Source organism: Colletotrichum godetiae (assembly GCF_030913485.1).
Source record: "Colletotrichum godetiae strain CBS 193.32 chromosome Unknown BDP55scaffold_2, whole genome shotgun sequence".
Lineage (NCBI taxonomy): Eukaryota > Fungi > Ascomycota > Sordariomycetes > Glomerellales > Glomerellaceae > Colletotrichum > Colletotrichum godetiae.
In genome coordinates this window covers 164304-183890 of record NW_026851250.1, presented here as the reverse complement: position 1 = coordinate 183890, position 19587 = coordinate 164304, and the positions used below count along the sequence as shown (strand labels likewise).

The following is a 19587-nucleotide window of genomic DNA, read 5'->3' as shown; positions in this document are numbered from 1 at the left end:
GTACGAAACTAGGTGTGTGAAATACATTAAATATACAGTTAAATCATAGCATTGAAGCAGAAGGCCATCCGCAAAGGCGATCTAGCTTACATTTTCCATTCACTTTCGTTTCCCTGTCCCACGCAACGCCAAGAATGCAGACAATATTCATATCAGTGTCGGAGTGATGCCAGATGAGTGCTTTACACCATCTCTCGCGGTTGGTGTGCTGAACCCAGATCGTTGTTCCGATAGTCGCGACTACCGCTCCTCTCCTTCGTCGGCTGCGTGGGGCCCGCAACCATGCTAGTCAGGCCAACACTTTGATTCTGGTGAGATGGCGGCTGGTAGGCGGGCGGAGCGGCACCGGTGTATGCGTAACCGCCTTGCGGAGGCGCTTGTCTCCACGGCTCCGGGTTGTATCCGCCCGTTCCCTGGTTGCCGAACTTGCCTGGAAGCCGGCCGCGGACCCACTTGCCTCCGAAGGTGAAGAACAGCGAGACCAGAAGCATGAGGATGATGAATGCTGCGAGGAAGTAATTGAATCGGCGGTTCAAAGCAAAGGAGAAGCCCCTGCACATGTTAGCACATTGACGAGATGATTCGAAGGCGATAAACGTACAAGAATGCATTGAAGGTACCGAGAGCAATGGTGATGCGACCGAGCCATTGGTGGACGACCTTGTATGGCGTATCCCGCTGCGTCTTCTTGTACTTTTGTTGATGCAGAAAGCCAATGGCAAATTGGCCCAGGAGGAAACCAACTACGATGAAGCCGATGATCTGATGCGCCGACTTGAATCCACGAGACTATTGTCCAGATTAGCATCGGCATCTCTTCAATCCAACATCACGGATACTTACACGTGAGTACCAGAAACTGGTCAGAACACCGAGGACGAATCCAATGAGAACGATAATCAGAGCAACACCTTGGTTTAGGGCGTGCCATCTAACCATGTTTCCAAAGCGAAGAAGGATAGCGCCAAAGGGAATGAGGAAGACCAAGGAGCCCACCATCAGGACCGCATGGAAGATGGACTTGTAGTCTCTCCGGCCATCGTTGGCAGATACTTGCGTCGTACCCTCGTTGACGGAACTGTCCTTGAGCACGGGCGCGTCGCCGGGGCCAACTGTGCGCTTCATGTTGAGTGTGAAGCGGCCAAACTCCTCGTGGAACTTGACAGACGTGTCCTGCTTATTCGAGAAGAAGCTTCCCTTTGGTCCGACAGCGTAAATGGCCTTTTGGTTTTCGTTTGAGACATCGATCCATCCTCCCACCCAGCTCCTGCAGTGTGCAGTGCATCGCGCGCTGAAGTACATGGAATTGTTGAAAACACCCGTCCCGGCAAGAACGTCCCACTGCATATTGTTGTAGTACGTCGGCTCGTAATTTCCGTAGCCTATGCGAGGTGAGAAGGTGACGTTGTTGCCCGTCTCGTCGCGATAGATCATAAAGATCAAGCTGCCGGCCATTTGATCCTGACCGATGCCAATGGCAGCCCATGTGCGGTCGATGGGGGCTCGCATCGTGAAGAAGATGTCCTCGCCACTGTTTTCGGGTACGGTGAAGCCAAAGGCGACATTGTTCTCTGGGGCGACGAAGGTCGATTGGCCGAGATCATCGTCTTTGGAGCTTTGTGCAAACGAGCACGTCGCAAACGCGGCTACGAGAAAAAGTCCATGTCAGTGTGGGGTTCCCGCTAGATTGACGAGGATGGCGATAAAATGTCCAGGGTCTCTAATCCAGATGTTTGTCTGTGCCTTTGGAAGAAGGAATCTGTTGAATTGAAGCTGAAGGATGACGCCGACCCTCGTCGCTGGGCTGGGTCGCCAATGGGGAAACGCGCAAATAAGCAGTCAGGGCACTAACCTGCAGCAAGGGCAACGCGCCCAAGTGTGGAAAACAACATCGTCGCAGGTCTTGTCTGTGGTAGTGGCGGCCGAGGCGCCTGTCGGTGATTCGAAAACAGTCGTAAACGAGATTCGACGTGAGGGTTCAACTGGAAGAAGGGAAAAGAGAAATGAAGAGGAAAAGCTACAGGAAGTAACAGCGTCGTTGCCCAAGGGGTAGAGGGAGAAATCAGGAAACGCAGATTAACTGCTGGTTTGGGCGAAGGCAGGCTGTCTGAAAGGCAAAATAAGGTACTTGGCGGACGACACACACGCCTGCGTCAAAAGGGCCCGTCTTGGCAAGTAGAAATGTATCTTCTTTCTTCACTCAGGACGGAGTACTATAGGTAATTACCTGCCCAGCTCTGTCCCTCCATAAGGTCTAAAGAAGATGGTGGTGAGAGAGAGGAAGGTACCGTCCGGAGGGATGAGTAAGGTTGCTCGTTCCCCGTTCCTTTCCTTCTTCCCTCCCGCCGGCTTCCCACCTCGTCTTTTTCTTCCGCTCTGTCTCTCTCTCCTTCTCAGCGTGGTTTCTACCCACCCAAAGCAGCCGTCTCACCCGCCTACTTACGGTTCTATTGCTACTTTATGCTTGATTAAAGCTGGGCAATTTCATCACCAGCAACACCCCGGCAACCATTTGGCAGATCAGGCACAGCGGAGCACCAGTATCAACATGGGCCGTCGCAAGTGGTCGCCAGATGGTCCCTCCCCAGGCCTCCAGGGGCAGCTAACAAGGCCACCTCCTGCCCTTGATCCAATGAACTCATGTCTTTTACAGAAAGTACGGGGTCCCCTTTGTTCCCCTGCTCCTGCACCGTTACGTCTTACTCGGGCTAGAATTTTAGCTTTGGAGACGTCCCCGCGGCGCGCGCCCATCTCACCTCTCAGGCTCTTTCCATTGGACAGCCTGCAATTGCGCCTCTGTTTACCGACACCGAACCTCTCGCAGAATTCCCACCAAGTTTCCCCCCTTTTTCTCTCGTCTATCGACTTTCGTCATCCTCCCTTGCTTGACTGCGGAGAAAATTACGAGCAACAGACACGGCGATTGGCAGCTGGACACGGATATTGGAATGTCATTCCAGCCCCCCCAGCTCGAAACATTCTCCAGAGTCTCCAATATCTCCAGATCCTTTTCCTTCTCCAGCTGCGGATATATCGATACGGAGTACAACATCCTGACAGGCTTGCGTCCGAGCTTTACACTACGCCACGTCTCCGTCTTCACTTCCTGTCCCTAAAAAGAAAAGGCCCGCGCAGTTGACATGTTGACTGATATCGTCCGACGCTTCCAAGATAGTGAGCGGACATGTCTGGGCCACAGCCATTGAGAGCATTTCCAACGCACTGATTGGTCATCGTCCCATCTGCTTCAATGCTGTGCGGCTCATAACCTCGTCTTTTCCGTGCACGACCAATCACCACCTGCTCGACATCACCATCAGGCGTAAACTCGTCTCGACCCTCGACAGCACAGGTCCATGCTTCTAGCAAGCTTTCGCTTTCGAGGACGGCACTTCTAAGGTTCAAGTTGTGAGAGCTTGCGTGGCTGCTTCCCAAATAGCTTCACGATACGAAATGCCAAAACTCTGACATGTGGGACGCTTACGGCATGCGGTAATGACTGACTGTATTTTTTTGGAATAAACATAGGCACTATCTCAAATCATTAACGCAACTCTCAATGATCGGACGGGGCGATTGTGTCGTTATCGACCTCCAGAATTGGAAAAAGCAAGGCAACGAATCAAAGCAGGGCCACGTGGTATGGCAAAGAATGGAACATTCATTCACAATCTGACGACGCATCAGAACAGCTTGTGTTCGAGCGTCATCTCAGACTCCGGCTCCAGACCAACGCAGGCGCGGAAGATGTTGGTCAGCGCGGCGCGCTGCTTGCTCAGTGCGTTGATGACAGGGGTTCCCGGCGGGGTCAGGGGCGCCTTGAGCATGTAGCTCAAGATGCTCAGCACGCTGTGGAATCCCTTAAAGTCCTTGGTCGCGACACCGTCCGACGAGGAAGCCTTCCACTGGATGCGCGTCATCATCTCGGCCACGAGCACGAGGTCGATGATGAGCGGCGATGCCAGCAGCGAGTCCTCGCATACGTTGAAGAGCGAGATGGTCTGGTGACCGCCCATGAAGATCTCGGCGTAGTACTCGTCGAGCGCGCGCTTGTTGTCACCCACGGCTGGCATGTACTTGATGACGACGGTGTGGTCAGGGTGTTCGCCCTCCTTGTACAACACCGTGTTGGCCTCAACCATGTCGTCCACCACGTTGGACTTGCTAATCTCCTTGGAACGGAACTGCTTGTGCGAGCTGAGGTTCTTCCCGTCGTTGTTGCCCAGATGGTTGTAGCTCGCAATGGAGGTCAGCTTGATACCCGCGTTGATGAGGAAGTCGACGAGTGCCGACTTCATCTTGGTCTGGCCCGACTTGAAGTCGTCGCCGCCGATGAAGGACCCGTGCTTCTCGGCCAGCTCGATGGCGCCGGGGACGAAGGTGTTCTGCGGGGAGCCGTTGATGAAGGGGACGCCCTCAAGCGTGCAGGCAACGGAGAAGACGGTCGAGGGCGAGACCTCCTCGTGGCCCTCCTCGATGGACTTGAGCAGGTTATCGGCGGTGTCATTGACGCCCGGGATGATGTCGGCGTATCGCTCCGTGTTGGCGGTCCACTGCACAATGACCTTGTCGAGACCGTTGGCCTCCTTGAAGTCGCTATTTTCACATTTAGCACCAACGACAGCACCAGCACCCAACAATGCCATTTATAGCCCGCTGGGAGAATGCCTACCGAATATCCTTGCGGATCTGCTCAACGTGAGCCATGGAGGCCTTGCTTCCGGGAATCAAATTGTCGGCCCTGTCCTCCTGGTTGGCGGCGATGAAGTCAGGGTAGTAGATGCTAGGAAGCGGGACCATCTCAGCCATCTCCTTCTTGACCTGCATCTTGAGCGTCGGCTCCAGCACCTGCGCGCGGTCCATGGCGTCGGCCAAGCTCAGCTTGCTGATATCCCAACCGCCAATAGCCAGGTCGTTGGGGTGGACCATAGGAAGCAGGTCGTGGAAGGGGATATTGACGTCCTTTGCCGTCTCGGCGTCGGTGCCCAGCTTGACGGTGGACCCCATGATGACGGAGCCGTAGTAGTTTGCGGCGCGGGGGCCTTCGCGGGTATCCCACTCGAGACCGCGGCGGTTGGCGAGGATGCCTGCGGTGACGGTGGTGCCGTTATTGCCGCCCCAGCCGACGAGCATCATGCCGACCTTGGGGACCTTGCGGTCCGTCTTGAACTCGTAGAGGGTGGTGGTGGGCTTGGCGATGTACTTGCCGGTAGCGGCGTCCTTTGTGACCTTTGTGGTGCGGTAGGTGTACTTGGAGAGGATCTCGTTGTCATTGTAGACGACGTTGGGGGAGTCGACGGTGAAGAGCTCGCGGTCGTGCTGCTGGGGGTGGTGGGCTAGGTTAGTTGTCACGGCGCCGTTGCCGTTGCCGTTGCCGTTGGTTGGTCCATCTCCGTGCGCGGAGCCCGAGTCTGCCTCTGCATGGGGAGCCATGATTTGATAGAGAGAGGGTGAGGTGGATTTGGAGTTTTCAGTGTTCAGGCGGTGAGTTTGTTTGTTTCTCGTTGATGAGAAGGGCCTTTAGAGATCAAAGGCCGAGTCCGCTGAAGCCCCAGGGGCGGCTGAGCAGCGGGCTCCTGCGTACGGGTGATGGACCCTAGACATTGAAGTTAGCAAATGTGTCATGGGTTTTGAGATGCTTTCGTGAACGGTGCGATATGAATGAGTTGAGAGTGAGACTATACTTACGAGTTGAGGAGGTTGGAAAACGTCTTGACGACGGGGGTGACCGCGACTCGTAAGCGCGATCAGACGATTGGTGAGGTTGTTGGTTAGGTGGTGGTTTTTGGTGAAAGCTTTTGGGGGATTCTGGTGAGACTATTCTCTTTGGTCTTTGGTTATGGGATGAAGAGAGAAAGAGAAGGAGAGAGGAAGTGGCATCGGGAGACGTGGATAAGGTAGGTATATAGCTCGGTAGAGTGCGGGATACGGATGGTTCGTCTCAATGCTCAGGTAGATTAGAGCCAAGGAGCTATCCGGGACGCCGGCGGAAGGATGAGGAAGGGCCTGGCGCTACGTCGTCCGTTGTTGGGAGGGGCGGTGAGACAGGCGGACGGACGGGGTGACAGGTTACCAGGGGAGGAAGCACAGCTCTTGTGGAGCTATCTGTAGGTATGCGATAGGAACACGCAGACAGATGTTAAACGGTTACGGTAACGGCACGTTTGTTGGGTCTAGTTTTGATTACTTTGGGTACGTCTGCATGGATGAAGCGTCTTGGATGCGGGATAAAACGTAGTATGTGGTAAGATAAACGCTCGCCTGGCGCGGGATAAGTAAACAGACTGATCACTGGTGTGATGTTCGTGAGAAGGCTGTACGAGGCCAAGTGTCGTGATGCAGATTAGCTCTGCAGAGGTTTATGCATTAGGCTTATCTTTTCTCTCTTTCTCTATCTGTCCTCTTGTCATTGCTTGTGTGCTCTGTGTTCCTGTGTACACATCCGACGAACCGCATGGCGCGTGGTCTCTTTTTTTGTGGTAGGTTTTCACATGCCGCCTTGGTACACACGTACACACGGAGAAACAACCTTATTGCGAGGTAATGTTCTCCTCAAGTTGTACTATGACAAAAAGGCTCACATCCGTCTATCGTCCCCTCTCTCCTAGAGATATAGACTCATATCGCCCTCATTCCCACGCTTAACTTCAACGGTATTATTCCGCGCAAAGGGTGACCGTAAAGGTGTCCAAAAGCTGCGTCGTCACCAGGAACCCGACCCAGTGGGATGGCGGGGCATTTCAGTTGTCTCCAGCTGCCCCTCCCCCCTCCACCGCCCCCAATTTGTTCTGATGTGGACAGTGGACACGAGCAAGCGAGGGGGGCCTGAACCGGCTACCGAAGGAGGGATGGACGGGCATCGACCTTCTAATTGGCCCCGAGTCTGTGCCACAAGCCTTCTTTCCCCCGGCGACCTCGGAGCGGATTCTTCGGCTGAATACGGGGCTCCGTTGTGGGAGGTTGGACCGTTGGAGGACTCTGGAGCACTAGTTACTCTTAAGCTGATTATTGTTCTGAAAGCTCACAATGCTCTGGGTTCATCAGTCCCTCATTACTTGTTCAATATCCGATAGTCACAGCAATGGGGCGTACTCCAACCGCGTATCGATGAATCCACCTGTATATCCGCTTCTCCCCTACCTTCAACCTTCCCATCCGTGCCAAACCTCCCGCCGATGGCCCCCTTCGCTACCACACTCCATCTCGGCTAGTCTTCCGCTGGGCTGATTGCTGCTGTTCGGTGTCCACTATTCTCTTCAACCGCATGAATCCCGCATGAGCGTGCCTGCAGGACGCGCCAGGGTATTCGAGGACAGCGTATACTACACGCCAGCTACCTACCTTACCACAACGGCACTATGCACATAACGCTAACGGGTTTCACTTGCGCGTATAGCGTTCTTTTTCCATGTAAGAATGTACAGCAAATACTTTCATTCCCTCGCACATCATCCTCCCGAATAACGAAAGCACTTCACCCTCGGCCGAGGGACTTCGAGGCGGGCAGGAGTTTCTTGACCACTACTGTTGTAAGTTTATCCTTGCCAATGTGATGATTCCCGATTGGGTTTGTTGGGGAGATTACACTATTCCATGCGTTCCTCTCAGGGTTTTGCGTTGTAGGTGTCTTTAGTTTTAGGCACGCAATCAGGTCGGCACAGCAAGGGACGACAAGCAGCTGAGAATCTCCGTGTCTTCCGAGCAAATGACTCTAACGTCCTAACGCTGAGCTGGGCTGGCAAAATTGTCGTTGGATTACCCTTCTTGGCGAGCTGGCACGGAGTGTCGGAGTAGGTCATCTTACCGCTCCGTCCCATGCCGGGATGCCATTAAACGGGATGGAACGTCAAACGGGACCCGCCGAGACCGCGACTTTTCGGCTTGAGGGACCTCGGCCCGAACGGGCTCCTCTCCAGTGCCAGGTACTTATTGGCTTGCTTAGGTAGGTATCTCCAAGGTAGACAAGCAAGCCATACCTTTTGGTCTCTGCATCAGCCGCGAATGGATATGGTTGAGTCTATGCAGTCCACTGCCAATTTGCTTCGCCCAGATTGAGTTCAAAGCGTCGTAAGCCTTCGACTCTTGCTTGATATTCTGCTTGGCTCCGCAGCCTAAGGGTACAGAGGCGAATATATTCAGAGTACCGCCCTCGGGTGAGGGAAACCTGGTAACCATGGCTTTGGGTAAGCGACCGTCACTCCCAATCGATAAAAGCCTTGCAGTAGAGTGCGATCCGCCGAGTCCACGAACTTGGCACGAGCCCGGTGGAAGACCTATATGTGCGGTCCCAGCTCTTGGATGCCTGCAATGGGGCTTTTGTTCACCTTGCTTATGATGAGTGAAGAGTGAGGTATTGACCCAGAAGGATAGATGATTCAGCAACACCTATTGAAAACCTTGGATGTATTGAAAGTGTTAAGACTGCCCTCGTTTACGTGCTCTGAGTCCTTTGTCACCAGGGCCCTGCATCTTGCTCTTGATTGGAAACGATCCAGCCCGTTGAGGCCGTTTCCGGTCAAGGAGGAAGACGAGTAGGTATTGAGAGGTGGCTCTCCAAAACTAAGAGAGGTTATGACTACTAGAAAGTATCGGGGAACAAGACTACCATAGTTCGCAAGCAGCGCATAACAAAGATAACACAGCGCAGCGCACTACTACCACGATTCTTCCAACGTGGTTAGCCAAGAAGTTAGGGATATCCGGAACCGATCACGTGGGGAAGGGCAGAAAATCACGGAGATTCCACACAATTCTGTCTCCAATGGAATACGTTATCCAACCTCTGCGGCTCCTGTCCTACCTGGGGTACTTAGATCCCATACAGCTTGGATGAATCCTCGGACTGGGTTCGTCACAAAGGCAAGAAAGAACCCAAATTTCTCCGAGATCTCCACCGGGATACAGATTCAACCCGACGGACCTAGTCTTCTTCTCCATAGAAACATCCCAAATCATCAAAGCTTGATCTTTGCTCCCCATCTTCTTATTCCACCCACCGGGCCCGGGACCCCGGGCCGGAATCAATCTGCGGATGCCGGGTGGGGGGTCCCAACGGCGGACCCGTATTTCCGAATTCGGAAAATAAAGAGAATGGGGCGGCGGCGGAAATTCCATCTCGAGTCCCTCTCAAACTACCATGAAACATCGTACGCCATTTGCACTTTCGCCAGGTTTTTCAAACCCGCGCAGATGAACGGGATGGAGGAAAGGGACCCAAGGGAATGGAACCAACCTCGGAACTCCGAGGTAACTACCACAATTCTGGATCACTCTGGATTTCGGAAACTTTCATCTACACACACACACACACACACAGAGGAATGGGACACACGTCACCCCAACTCCCGCGCGGCATTCAGCAAGAAACCAAATACCTAGAAAGAAAAAGGTGGCCGCCGCTTCCGCTATGCCCGGCATTCCCGCTGACGAACACCACACCTCATCGGAAGACACAAAACCCTTCTGCCTTGAACTTCACACCCCCTCACCCAATGCCGTCCCGTTCTAGAACCAAGTGAGGCGAAAGTTCTTTAAGTTTTCACCCGTGCTCGTGCCCGGAGCCGGAGGGGGGCGTGGGGTCGGAAAGCGAGTGGTTCTAGTACCTTACACGCCTTATGGACATTAGTACACTAGGATCAGTCCCCTTCTTATCGTCAATGTCGATTATTATAATCTGGATGGAGTAGGAGTATCTCCAAGATTCCACTCTCTCAGTCGGTACTTACGTCCGAAATCTTGGAGATCTCAGAAAGAAATTCTCTTAATGATTAATCTTTCGTGGCCACTTGCGGAAGGAAGAGAAAAACACGGACAGCCAACGAAAGAGAAACTTCCCTTCGAATGGATGAGGGTGCGTATAGAAAAAATAACAGCATACTTCCTTACAGCGATAACGCCAGCCCAGGCCCGCCAGGTTACGCGCATCAAGAGTTCAGACGAAAGTGTGGAAAGTGGGAGGGTAGCCGGGTTCGCCGGAGTTGAGTCGCGCGTTTTTCACCGCATCTTACACATCCGACCTCACATTGGCCACCGGGGAAAACATACCGGTGCGAGGACTGACTTAATCTCCAACCGGAAGCACTTTCGTAAAAAAAAGACCCCGGCTTCGGTGTGTTCTTTTGAGGCCAGTTGAGCGCCGTAGTATATTCTTTTTTTTTTCCCATTATTTTAGCTAGACCCATTGTAGATACCTTGTGCAGTGTCGTGTAAGCCCAGGCCACCCAGGAGGATCTACGCGGCAGTGAAATGTGCCTCATAAAGACGCATCCGCGAACAATTCTGCGGATCCCTCCCACCTTTCCCGTTTTGCTCCACCCGCAGCTAGCAGAGTCCTTGTGAACAGAATGCTTATTTCCTCAAAAGTCCGAGGAAATCATAAATGGTGGCTGAAGTTGTCCACCACGTACCTCTAATGGACGGCAGTGAACACTGCCAAGATCAGTTGAGGTAGTAAATATTTGGCATCAAAATCAAAAGAAAGGGTAGATGGAAAGTGTTTTTTTTTCAAGAACCACAAAGCATCGTTATTTCATCAACACTTCTATGTAGCAGGACTATAGACAAATTCCCAACGTATCCACAGGATATCATGTAAAGGATGGATGGAATGCAATGATACAAGAGAGAGTGAGTAGCAAGCAATGAAGCCAGAACTCAGTCTGTTTGGACTGTTTAACCCCCCCGTTCGACGGTTGCAGTTCGCAGCACCAATGCCCCTGGCAAGGCTACTCGAAGAACCACCACCCCGTCGACACCGAAATATGTAAATGGCGACCTTTTTCCTCCCTGCTGCGTAGCCGTGCGCAAATTACTTCTCCGATGCTCCAAAAAAGTGCGAAACCACTTTAGGCCTTGAAGTCGCGGGCGGAGCGGCGCTCCGAGCGCTTCTTGAGGTTGAACTCGACGGCGCGCTTGCGGGCGGCAGTGGACTGAGTGAAGGCGACGGAGCCACCGAAGGGACCGGCGAGGGCGGCGTTGCGAAGGCGAGCGACGCAGACGTTGCTGGCGCCACCAACGTTGGCGTCGCAGGTCATGCCAGCGGGCATCTGGACCTTGACGGGGAAGTCCATGGTGGAGGCACCGGACAGACCGCCGATACCGATACCGGGAACGTTCTGGGTGACCTCGGCGGTCTTGAAGGCAGTGGGGTCGGTGCCGCCGGAGGTGCCGTCAATGTCAGCCTTGAGGGGACCGGCGCCGTCCTGGTTGACCTGGTGGAAGGTCATGGAGATAGTGCCATCGTCGGCGGTGGTGGGCATGCCCTGCTGGGCAGCCATACCGGTGGCGGCCTTGACACCAGTCTCGACAGTGCCCTTGGGGGTCTTGGTGCCCTTGCCGGCCTGGCGGGCGGCGATGTTGGCGTAGCGGCGGGCGAGGTTGGCCTCGTGGATCTCACGGGCAGCCTTGGTGGCGGTTGTGTTGCCGGCAGCACCGTTCATGAAGGTCTGCATCATGGCAGCGGCGTCGACGGGACCGCCACCTTGGGTGCGGCCAAGAGCGGAGGCCTTGGCGGTGCCGAGCTCGCGGTCACGAATGATGGAAGTATCGGCCTCGGAGCCGCAGCGAGGAGAGGCGCAATCACGGGGAGTGTCATCGATCACTGAATGGTGTTAGTTGAAGCTCTTGTGTATCGTTCTGATGTGTTTGACTTACAAGAAAGACCGGGAAGGTTGACACCGTTGGCACCCTGAACACCGTCGATGACGCCGTGGGCAAAGACGTTGGTGGCAGCGAAGGCCGCGAGGAGGAGAGCTGAGCCGTACTTCATTTTGGCGGTTGAAAGATTGGTGAAAGTTGAGTAGAACTAAGAATGTGTACTATTAAAGTGTAAAAGGCCGTGTAGGAGCTCCGGGCTCGTGTCGGAAAGAAAGGCAGATGAAAGAAGGCTGAAGTGAAGATGAGATGCTGATGAGAAGGGAAAAGATGAAAGTTTGACCGGACATGCGAGTGATTCTTATACAAACTTGTCGATACTCTGGATGACAGGTCTTGGACAGTCTTGGTAGACATTTGATGGGGCTTGGCAAACTACGGGCCCAGTTCCCAAGACCAGGGATTGCAGCCGTTGCGTTCTCCTGAGTGAAGCATCTTGCCGCTGACTTCTCACGAAAGATCAGTTGAAGCATTGATCTGACGACTGGACGACGCAGGCTGTGTGCACCAGCAAAGACGAGCTTTCGAAAGATGCGATTGGTTTGTGACCGTTTCGAAGGGGTTTGCGGGTCCTGAGCGATGACCAGGCAAGAGAGAAACGCCACGCGCCAGGGAGTTAGACCGAGTCCAGTTTCCCTCCGGCAAAGACGGCCAGAATTGATTATGCAGGAACAAGCTATTGGTGATCTCTGACCCGATTGGCAGATCTTTGAAAATCATGGTTGTGGGGAAGCGAGGAGGCTCTCTTCAGGAGTAAGGCTAAGGAGTCTCCACGGTTGTTTGGGGCTCGGCGTCGATGAGGGCGACGATGATGTCGGACAAGGTTTAGCGGCGGGAGCGTTCCTGGGAATAACAAGGGCCATCCCATGTCATTCTGCAAAAGATTTGAGAACGACGCTAGGATGGTGTAGATCCTCAAACGTGAGGCGTGTGAGGTTGCTCGCCAGGGCCAGCGAGCTTGGGCCAGATACGCCGCTGACTGATTCTGATGGAGGTTGAGACGGGGCCAAACACCACGGAATTCGCGAGAGAAGCGTCTCCATTCGTGTTCAGGAAGCTCCGGGAGGTAAGTGGGCGCCCCTCAGGTCTCCATACTCCGAGTACGGGAGAGCGTCGAGGCCATGCCACCATGCCTTGTTGGGTAAGGGCCCCGGATCTCTCGACACAGCTCGACACAGCTCGACTCACCGCGGCCAGGTTCCACTCAGAGACCGAAGGACATATGAGGTAGAAGTTGAGAGTAGGCAGAGATTCTGTCCGTACACAAGGTAGATAAGACTCCGCTTTCGTTTCGGTCTTCGGAAAGAAGACGGATAGACTTAGATTGTGGTCCCCTTCTCCATAAGGAGTTGGGGCGATATTACTCATGGAAGTTAGATACCTACGTCTGAGGTGGTGGGATCTTGTCCAGAAGATAGTTCACGACAAACTTCGAACCGTCATCGAGAGACGTGAACGACGTGACATTGTGACATTTCCAGCCGGCCGCTGACATGGCTTGGCAGGACCAGTAGGCGGGATGAAAGCTCGGCAATGGGATGCCGTCTCGAGTCGACTTATGACAAGCCTTCGACGAGCCGATTGACAGCCCTTGGCGAAACTCTAGGCAAAGAGAGGCACGAACTCGGACGTCGGAGGAATTCCATGTTTCGTCCACGATGCGCACGGTTGTTTCCCTCTTCGCCCTTTGCCCTTTACTCTTCGCCCTCTGCGTAGTTTAGCCGACTGACGGCCCCCGGCAAGGTGGACAAGGTGGACAAGGTGGTGTCGTTGACGGTGTGAGGGACTGAGGGGGATCTGCCGGTAAATCCGCGGCGCAAGAAAGCAAGCATAACCAAAAGGGGATGACGTCGATCGGCGGATATGCTTGTTCTGAGGGCTGTGCAGACCACTTAGCTCCCTTTTGCGACACAGGTGAGAAATCTGCAGCCTCGATGGGTCGCAATCTGAGTTTGTTTAGTTTTGGTGATCCCCAGACCTCGACCTGGTCATGGTGGGTTCCCTCTCGCTTGTCTCATGAATTGTCATGGCTGCACGCTCGTCGGGTTTGGAAGCCATGCTGATCTGTGAACCCCTTCGCGGCATCATCGCATTCTCGCTTTCGGTGTCCACACAGTCTTTCTATCGGCTTTCACCAGCGTTGAGGCTCCTCATCGATCAGTGCAATTCTTTCGCAGTATACGGATGAGTTTCGACAACCAGATCGTGCCTACTGCTTCAAACCCGGCCCGGGTTTTCAGATACCCAAATCTTTCCAAGCTCGCAGTAGCAAGATGAAGACCCAGATTGTTGGGTTCAACGTGTTCGTCATCCTGTACGCGTACCATAAACCCCAAAGTCCGGGTCGATGTGCTCGATCATGATCAGGGTAGCCCAGCCAAAGATCTCGCAAGGACCGGGAACAAGAAATGACCGAGGTATTCTGCCTTTAAATGGACATACTCTGGAAGACGACTGCCGGGATCTCCTTAAGGTTGTCTAGCTTCGTACAACCCAACGACGGAGCTATCGGTTAGAACGGGCCCATCGGTGGAGGCTAGCCAGACAAATAAGGCGAAGGGGGCCTCCTTCAGCCCTGGTAAGCATCTCATTGTCACGATCCGAGGTCTTTTTGCCCGTAAGGTTGCATGTCTTGGCTTCGTCCGAAGTACGACGAGTGCTGCGCCTCACGATTGCTTCAATGGGACGGAGACTTAGGTGGTGAAGGGATGAATAGCGCGAATCCTGATTCAGTTGCGACGATTTCCTGACAAAAGGCGTTGAGACTGGTGAATACCTTGGTTGAACGAAACCCTGTTCTGTGTTCGGTAAGGTTCACATATGCTCAGCGCGGCATAAGGATGATCTTCCAGATTCCCTTGCTTTGGAGCATCATACCAGAGGAAATATCGCCTTAGGTGAGCCGTGCATGCTTCCGCGTAGGCGCCTGGACGATAACCGCCCATGGCACGTCTCGTCGTCAACGTCTGTCCGTCAAAATTGTAGCTCCTCACAAGTTCAGACTGCCACGAAGCTGGAGTCATCCCGAGATGGATATGTTTTCTTGGGCAAAGTTATTGCAGCTCCGACTGACTGTAGGCACTTGCGGTCCCCACCAAGCAGAGAGCATCGTGAACATGGTCACAACACAGGCAGAATCTGTGTAGCCTCTGTAGTGCAAGAATGGACCAAAATAAGAAGATGACCCACGTGTGCGAAGAAGGATTGTGTTACACCAAAGACTCAATGGACGCAATGACCAAAGTCGTCGAGTTGTCGACATTGAGGGTTGTAGTTGCAACGAAGTCTCTCGTGACGTTGTTCTTGGGAGGAAGATCACATTGCCAAAGAGGGCAGGAGAAGAGGGCAAAAAAAGGGCAGCCACATGAAGCTGCAGATGGCCCCAGCGAATAAGGTCAGCAAGTGTGGATGCCCGCTGCCCACCAAGAGTTTCTCCCCTGAACGGCCCCTGCCACTACCGGCGTTAGCGCCATGAAATCCCCCTCTGCGCCTGCCGGGCCCTGATGACTGCCGCCACCCGCCCATATCGATACTGCCCGTCCAGAGACCGTCATTCGTCAACCTGCTTGTTTCACTTAACGATCAGAGCAGGCCTCTTTTCTTCACTTCTTCTCGCAACAGCCAATCCATTGTCACCAACAACAATGTCCTCCAACAAGAGAGGTGTGGCGCATGACGTTGGCAGCCGTGGACAGTAATGGGCCAATCATCATTGACTCAAAACACCGTTGAGGCCTCAAAATGCCGACCACGTTGACTTTATCCCGATGCCAAGAAAACGATAACTGCTCCTCTATTCCCCTCACATTCAGTTCCCAAATGTCGACAGCAAGTCCAACGCCCATCTTTGAATGAGCATGTGGCATTGTCTTTACAGAAACCAATCCTGCTGACTGGTCGATGGATGTGGCAAAGCTGCCCGTCTGGACAGGCATCTCAAGCTTTCGAAAACCCCTCTCCGTCTTAATCCCACCTGCCTGATCTCCAGGATACACCATGACCCAATCACACGAACACGAGCCTTCACTTCAACAGCAATAGCCCGCAGAGACAAGGCTCTTGGGTGCCATCGCCCACATGTCGGACCGTTCCATTACGAGGGGTCATTCAGCTCTAGATCAACAGGCGCTTCCAGATTCGGCGTGTTAGCCTCCCAAAGTCTTCGTTCAGAATGTTGGCAGGTGTCCAATATGACATCTGATTCGCCAGCCCGTCCGAGATGTCACTTTAAGCTATCATCAGGCCCCTGACGGCTGAAAGATTGCTGGGCTCGATTACATTGATCATATACTCGGTCTTACGACCCTCAATAAGATGCCGATTCTGATTTCCTCGCCGTTGTCTATCGTCGTCACATCACTATGCGCGGTGCATACTTGCTGCCGGCCTTCGTGGGCGTTGTCGTCGCAGCATCTTGTAACGGCAACGACGCTCTCTGCGGAAAGAAGTATTCTGACGTGACGTTTGTCGGATCCCACAACAGTGCCTTTGTTGGCATCACTCCGGCCCACAATCAATATGTATCGGTAACAGACCAGCTTGATCTCGGCGTACGCTTCCTACAAGCTCAAACTCAAAACAAGGACGGTCAGATACAGATGTGCCATACGGACTGCGCTCTGTTAGACTCTGGGCCGTTGTCCAAGTATCTCGAAGAGATAACCACTTGGATAGAGGCGCATCCGCGGGAAGTGGTCACTTTGCTTCTAACAAACATTGACGCAATGCCGGTCACGCAATTCGGCGACACTTTCAAGAGTACGGGGTTGGACAAGTACGTCTTCAAGCCTGACGAGAAAGTGGCCATAGACCAGTGGCCTACACTCCAGACCCTGATTGATGATGGGACGAGACTGGTCGTATTCATGGGTATGTTGTTGAATCGCCTGCGACGACTCATCGGCAGTGACTGATAAAGACAGACTATCATGCCGATACGAGCAAAGTCGATTACATTCTCGACGAGTTTCAATATTACTGGGAGACTCCTTTCGGGGAGACCAACTCAAATTTCCCCAGCTGCAATATCGACCGGCCGCAAGGTCTAGATCCGAATGGCTACATGTATCTTGTCAACCACTTCCTCGACATTGAGCTCTTCGCAGGCATCAAGATCCCCAACCAAATAGAAGCACCAAAGACGAATTCCCTGTCGTCCATTGACAAGCAAGTCAACTTGTGTAGAGGCATGTGGGGAAGGACACCGAGTGTAGTTTTGGTAAGTTCCTCTCTTTTTGGACACCGAGGTGGCCATGTTAGCACGGCGTCAATGTGTTGTTTGTGCAAGGCTGACCCATGACAAAAGCTCGACTGGATCAACATTGGCGAGGCAATCAAGGCACAGAGCCAATACAACGCATAAAGAAAGGAGTTTATGTTGGGATGATAGTTCCAGGAGCCGTGATTTCAGTTGGTATCATAGAAAGGCAGTTCGATGATGAGGGCTGTGTAATCATTGGTGTATGGCAATCGAGAAGACGAGGAGCACTCAAATTGGCATATTTAGGGCTGCGCTGCCCAGGTATCTAGCGAGAGAATCGCGCTTGGGGAACCTGAGATACATTTTCAGGGCACGCGAGGATGGAACTTCTTGTTGGCGAAAGATGAGGGTGACACCCGTAGGCAGCCTCAATGTCGGAAGTGAGCGAAGCCACTCTCGGTGTCCCAATCGGGCAAGTCACTTTTCTGTAGCTTCAGTTCAGGGCGGATGGCGAAGCATGACTGCAATCCCCTCCCACCAGCTCTCAGCCGCTTCGAACACAGACCGAACGATCTTACGGCAGCCTGCTCTACTCTTGACAGCCTTAATTCTACTCATTTATCCCCGAATTCGATTGGGAGATCACTTCTGGCTTTAAGGATTGATTGCAAGACTCGCAGCTCTTGTTAGCGTCTCACTCAACGCTCATACATTGCTGTCTGCAAATTCTCATTCATTGCTATTGACGTACCCCAATTTCTTCATTTAAGACTTGGCCAAACTGACACATCGGCTCGTGGATTCAATCGAATAACATGGAGAAGGACGGAGGATGGCTTGCTGAAGGCGACTACGACGACTTTGTCCGGTCCCTATGTTTCTCAGACCCTCGACTTAGACAACGAGACCCCAAGGCCCGAACCCAGCGCATCCCCTTTACAGACGACGGAGTCCGAGTCGTCAATCTCACCCTCGGAGACAACGGCGCCTTCACCAGAACGGCACAGTTCGAAGTACCAGCCGACCTAGAAGCACACTTCCACAACGCAACATTACAGCAAGGACAGCAAAACATTTACATCCTCGAGGGCCTCGGCCCCGGCTTCGCTGGCGTTTTCGGACATCACTTCGCGCTGCACCCTTCCGTGTTCGTCGAGCACGAGCGCGTGGTCGTGCACAACGTCAACTGGACGGGCGAGAGCGACGGCGCGCAGCTGCCGTCGGTGCTGCGGGCCCGCGGGCACGTGGTGATGAAGTACTACGAGGTCGTGACGTTTGATACGCGGCCGACGAGTTTTCGGTGGGTGTGTGCGGCGACGGGGCGGCATATTGGGGTCTCGCGGGATTTCAAGTGGGATAATTCGCCGGACGAGTTTGATCGATTTCTGAATGTCGGGGTTGTGAGGAGGAAGTGTGGTGTTTGGTCGAGGAGGGGTGAGGGTGGTGGGTGGGATTGTGAGCCTTGCTTGTCATCTTCCCCCGCCCCTATGTTAGATACTGACGACATACAGGTCTTGTTCTCTGTGATCCTCCGGTGCGAAGAGTTCGGACGGGAGATGATTACAAGATAGAGCACGAAGTCAAGACTTGGCCATACCAGGGTGGCTACCTCGACTTCGTCCCCGAAGACTCGCAAATCCGCGTCGCCAGAGAAAGAGGGCGTCACCATCACGGCGGGCCCCCGAGGACCTCCATGCTGGAAGACCTCGCCTTCTACCTCGAGACACACTCTCAGCTAGTCAAAGTCACGGACCCGGAATCCGTGGTCAACGTCTTTCTGAGCAAGATTGTGGCCTCACACTTGCTCAAGCAGACGGAGCACCTTCGCGCTACGCTATCTGCAGTACAGCGCGGTCTCACGCGCAAGCAGGACCTCGCGAAGCTGCCGATGACCAAAGTCGAGGCGCTCTGGAGTGATATGCAGGGTTGGGAGAGGCGGACGGGGGAGTATCTCGAGGACGTGGAGGGGATCATGCTACAACTCGGGATCCCACTGTCGCCAACACCTCCAGCAGTGGCCGGAACCACCACTGCGATGCCACCACCGCAATCCACTGGAAAAGACAACAGCACAGCGGCGTGGTCAGACTGCTCGGCGGACTTTCAGTTCCTACACCTCCGGTTCCGGGAACTGCGTCATCGCGCCGAGACGCTCAACGCGGCGGTGACGGGGCTAGCAGGCATCACGGGAAACAGGCAGGCGTACAAGGAGCAGCAGCGGAGCATTCGTGAAGCCAAGAGCACAAAGGCGGTGACGCTGCTGGGGTTGGTTTTTATCCCGCTGGCGTACACGGCTTCTGTGTTTTCGATTGAGAAGCCCTTTGGACCTGGGGGCGAGCTGTTCTGGGTGTATTTTGTGACGTCGGCGCCGCTGATTTTGGTGGTTATGGTTGGGTATTATGTGTTAGATTTTGGGTATAATGATGATGGGAGGGCGTGGTCTGTGGATACATTTGCAAAGTCGGTTGGTGAGAGGGTGCCTGGGCTGAAGGGGAGGGATATAGAGACGAGGTTGGCTGGATAATGGGTGGGGAAGAGACATATACTAAACGTCAAGGGCCTCGCGTTATTACTGGACTCGAAAAGAGAAGGGGTGGCATTAACCACTCGAACACCCCGGGCACTTTCCCTTTAATTGATGATTATTCTGGATGGCTTTCGGATTATAGCTCAAACCATACAAACAGGATGAAGCATGAGCGTTTGAGTCCGTCAGCGGTGATATTTGAATACTA

General features: G+C 53.6%; 6 protein-coding genes across 6 annotated transcripts; 3 read left to right on the top strand and 3 right to left on the bottom strand.

Moving 5' to 3' along the window:
- Positions 1-67: 67 nt before the first annotated feature.
- BDP55DRAFT_122566 (uncharacterized protein) lies at positions 68-2077 on the bottom strand. The gene is made up of 4 exons (XM_060565459.1): positions 1853-2077; positions 844-1646; positions 602-789; positions 68-552 (listed from the first exon to the last, which is right to left on the bottom strand). The coding sequence occupies exons 1-4, from the start codon at positions 1890-1892 to the stop codon at positions 183-185; spliced, it is 1401 nt and encodes a 466-aa protein (XP_060435998.1). The 5' UTR covers positions 1893-2077; the 3' UTR covers positions 68-182.
- Positions 1830-3411, top strand: BDP55DRAFT_122713 (uncharacterized protein). Its single transcript, XM_060565461.1, has one exon. It carries the CDS (start codon positions 2264-2266, stop codon positions 3137-3139), a length of 876 nt encoding a protein of 291 aa, XP_060435997.1. The 5' UTR covers positions 1830-2263; the 3' UTR covers positions 3140-3411.
- On the bottom strand, positions 3392-5433 carry BDP55DRAFT_743173 (myo-inositol-1-phosphate synthase; the record flags this gene model as incomplete). Its single annotated transcript, XM_060580484.1, has 3 exons — positions 3392-4596; positions 4673-5322; positions 5353-5433. The coding sequence occupies 3 exons, from the start codon at positions 5431-5433 to the stop codon at positions 3684-3686; spliced, it is 1644 nt and encodes a 547-aa protein (XP_060435996.1). The 3' UTR covers positions 3392-3683.
- Positions 5434-10844: 5411 nt separating this feature from the next.
- BDP55DRAFT_540016 (uncharacterized protein) lies at positions 10845-11767 on the bottom strand (the record flags this gene model as incomplete). Its single annotated transcript, XM_060568084.1, has 2 exons — positions 10845-11599; positions 11653-11767. The coding sequence occupies 2 exons, from the start codon at positions 11765-11767 to the stop codon at positions 10845-10847; spliced, it is 870 nt and encodes a 289-aa protein (XP_060435995.1).
- A 4065-nt stretch (positions 11768-15832) lies between these two features.
- BDP55DRAFT_122501 (PLC-like phosphodiesterase) lies at positions 15833-17341 on the top strand. The gene is made up of 3 exons (XM_060565458.1): positions 15833-16521; positions 16575-16870; positions 16958-17341. Exons 1-3 carry the CDS (start codon positions 16014-16016, stop codon positions 17012-17014), a joined length of 861 nt encoding a protein of 286 aa, XP_060435994.1. The 5' UTR covers positions 15833-16013; the 3' UTR covers positions 17015-17341.
- A 326-nt stretch (positions 17342-17667) lies between these two features.
- On the top strand, positions 17668-19376 carry BDP55DRAFT_539876 (uncharacterized protein; the record flags this gene model as incomplete). The annotated part of the gene is made up of 2 exons (XM_060568070.1): positions 17668-18307; positions 18364-19376. The coding sequence occupies 2 exons, from the start codon at positions 17668-17670 to the stop codon at positions 19374-19376; spliced, it is 1653 nt and encodes a 550-aa protein (XP_060435993.1).
- Between the last annotated feature and the right edge of the window lie 211 nt (positions 19377-19587).

Coding starts and splice junctions, on each gene's coding strand:
- BDP55DRAFT_122566 (XM_060565459.1), bottom strand. CDS start 1,892: ATGTTGTTTTCCACACTTGGGCGCGTTGCCCTTGCTGCAG. Junction 790..843: donor CCAGTTTCTGGTACTCACGT/GTAAGTATCCGT, acceptor TCTGGACAATAG/TCTCGTGGATTCAAGTCGGC. Junction 553..601: donor GGTACCTTCAATGCATTCTT/GTACGTTTATCG, acceptor TAACATGTGCAG/GGGCTTCTCCTTTGCTTTGA.
- BDP55DRAFT_122713 (XM_060565461.1), top strand. CDS start 2,264: ATGGTGGTGAGAGAGAGGAAGGTACCGTCCGGAGGGATGAGTAAGGTT.
- BDP55DRAFT_122501 (XM_060565458.1), top strand. CDS start 16,014: ATGCGCGGTGCATACTTGCTGCCGGCCTTCGTGGGCGTTGTCGTCGCA. Junction 16,522..16,574: donor GAGACTGGTCGTATTCATGG/GTATGTTGTTGA, acceptor TGATAAAGACAG/ACTATCATGCCGATACGAGC. Junction 16,871..16,957: donor GGACACCGAGTGTAGTTTTG/GTAAGTTCCTCT, acceptor CCATGACAAAAG/CTCGACTGGATCAACATTGG.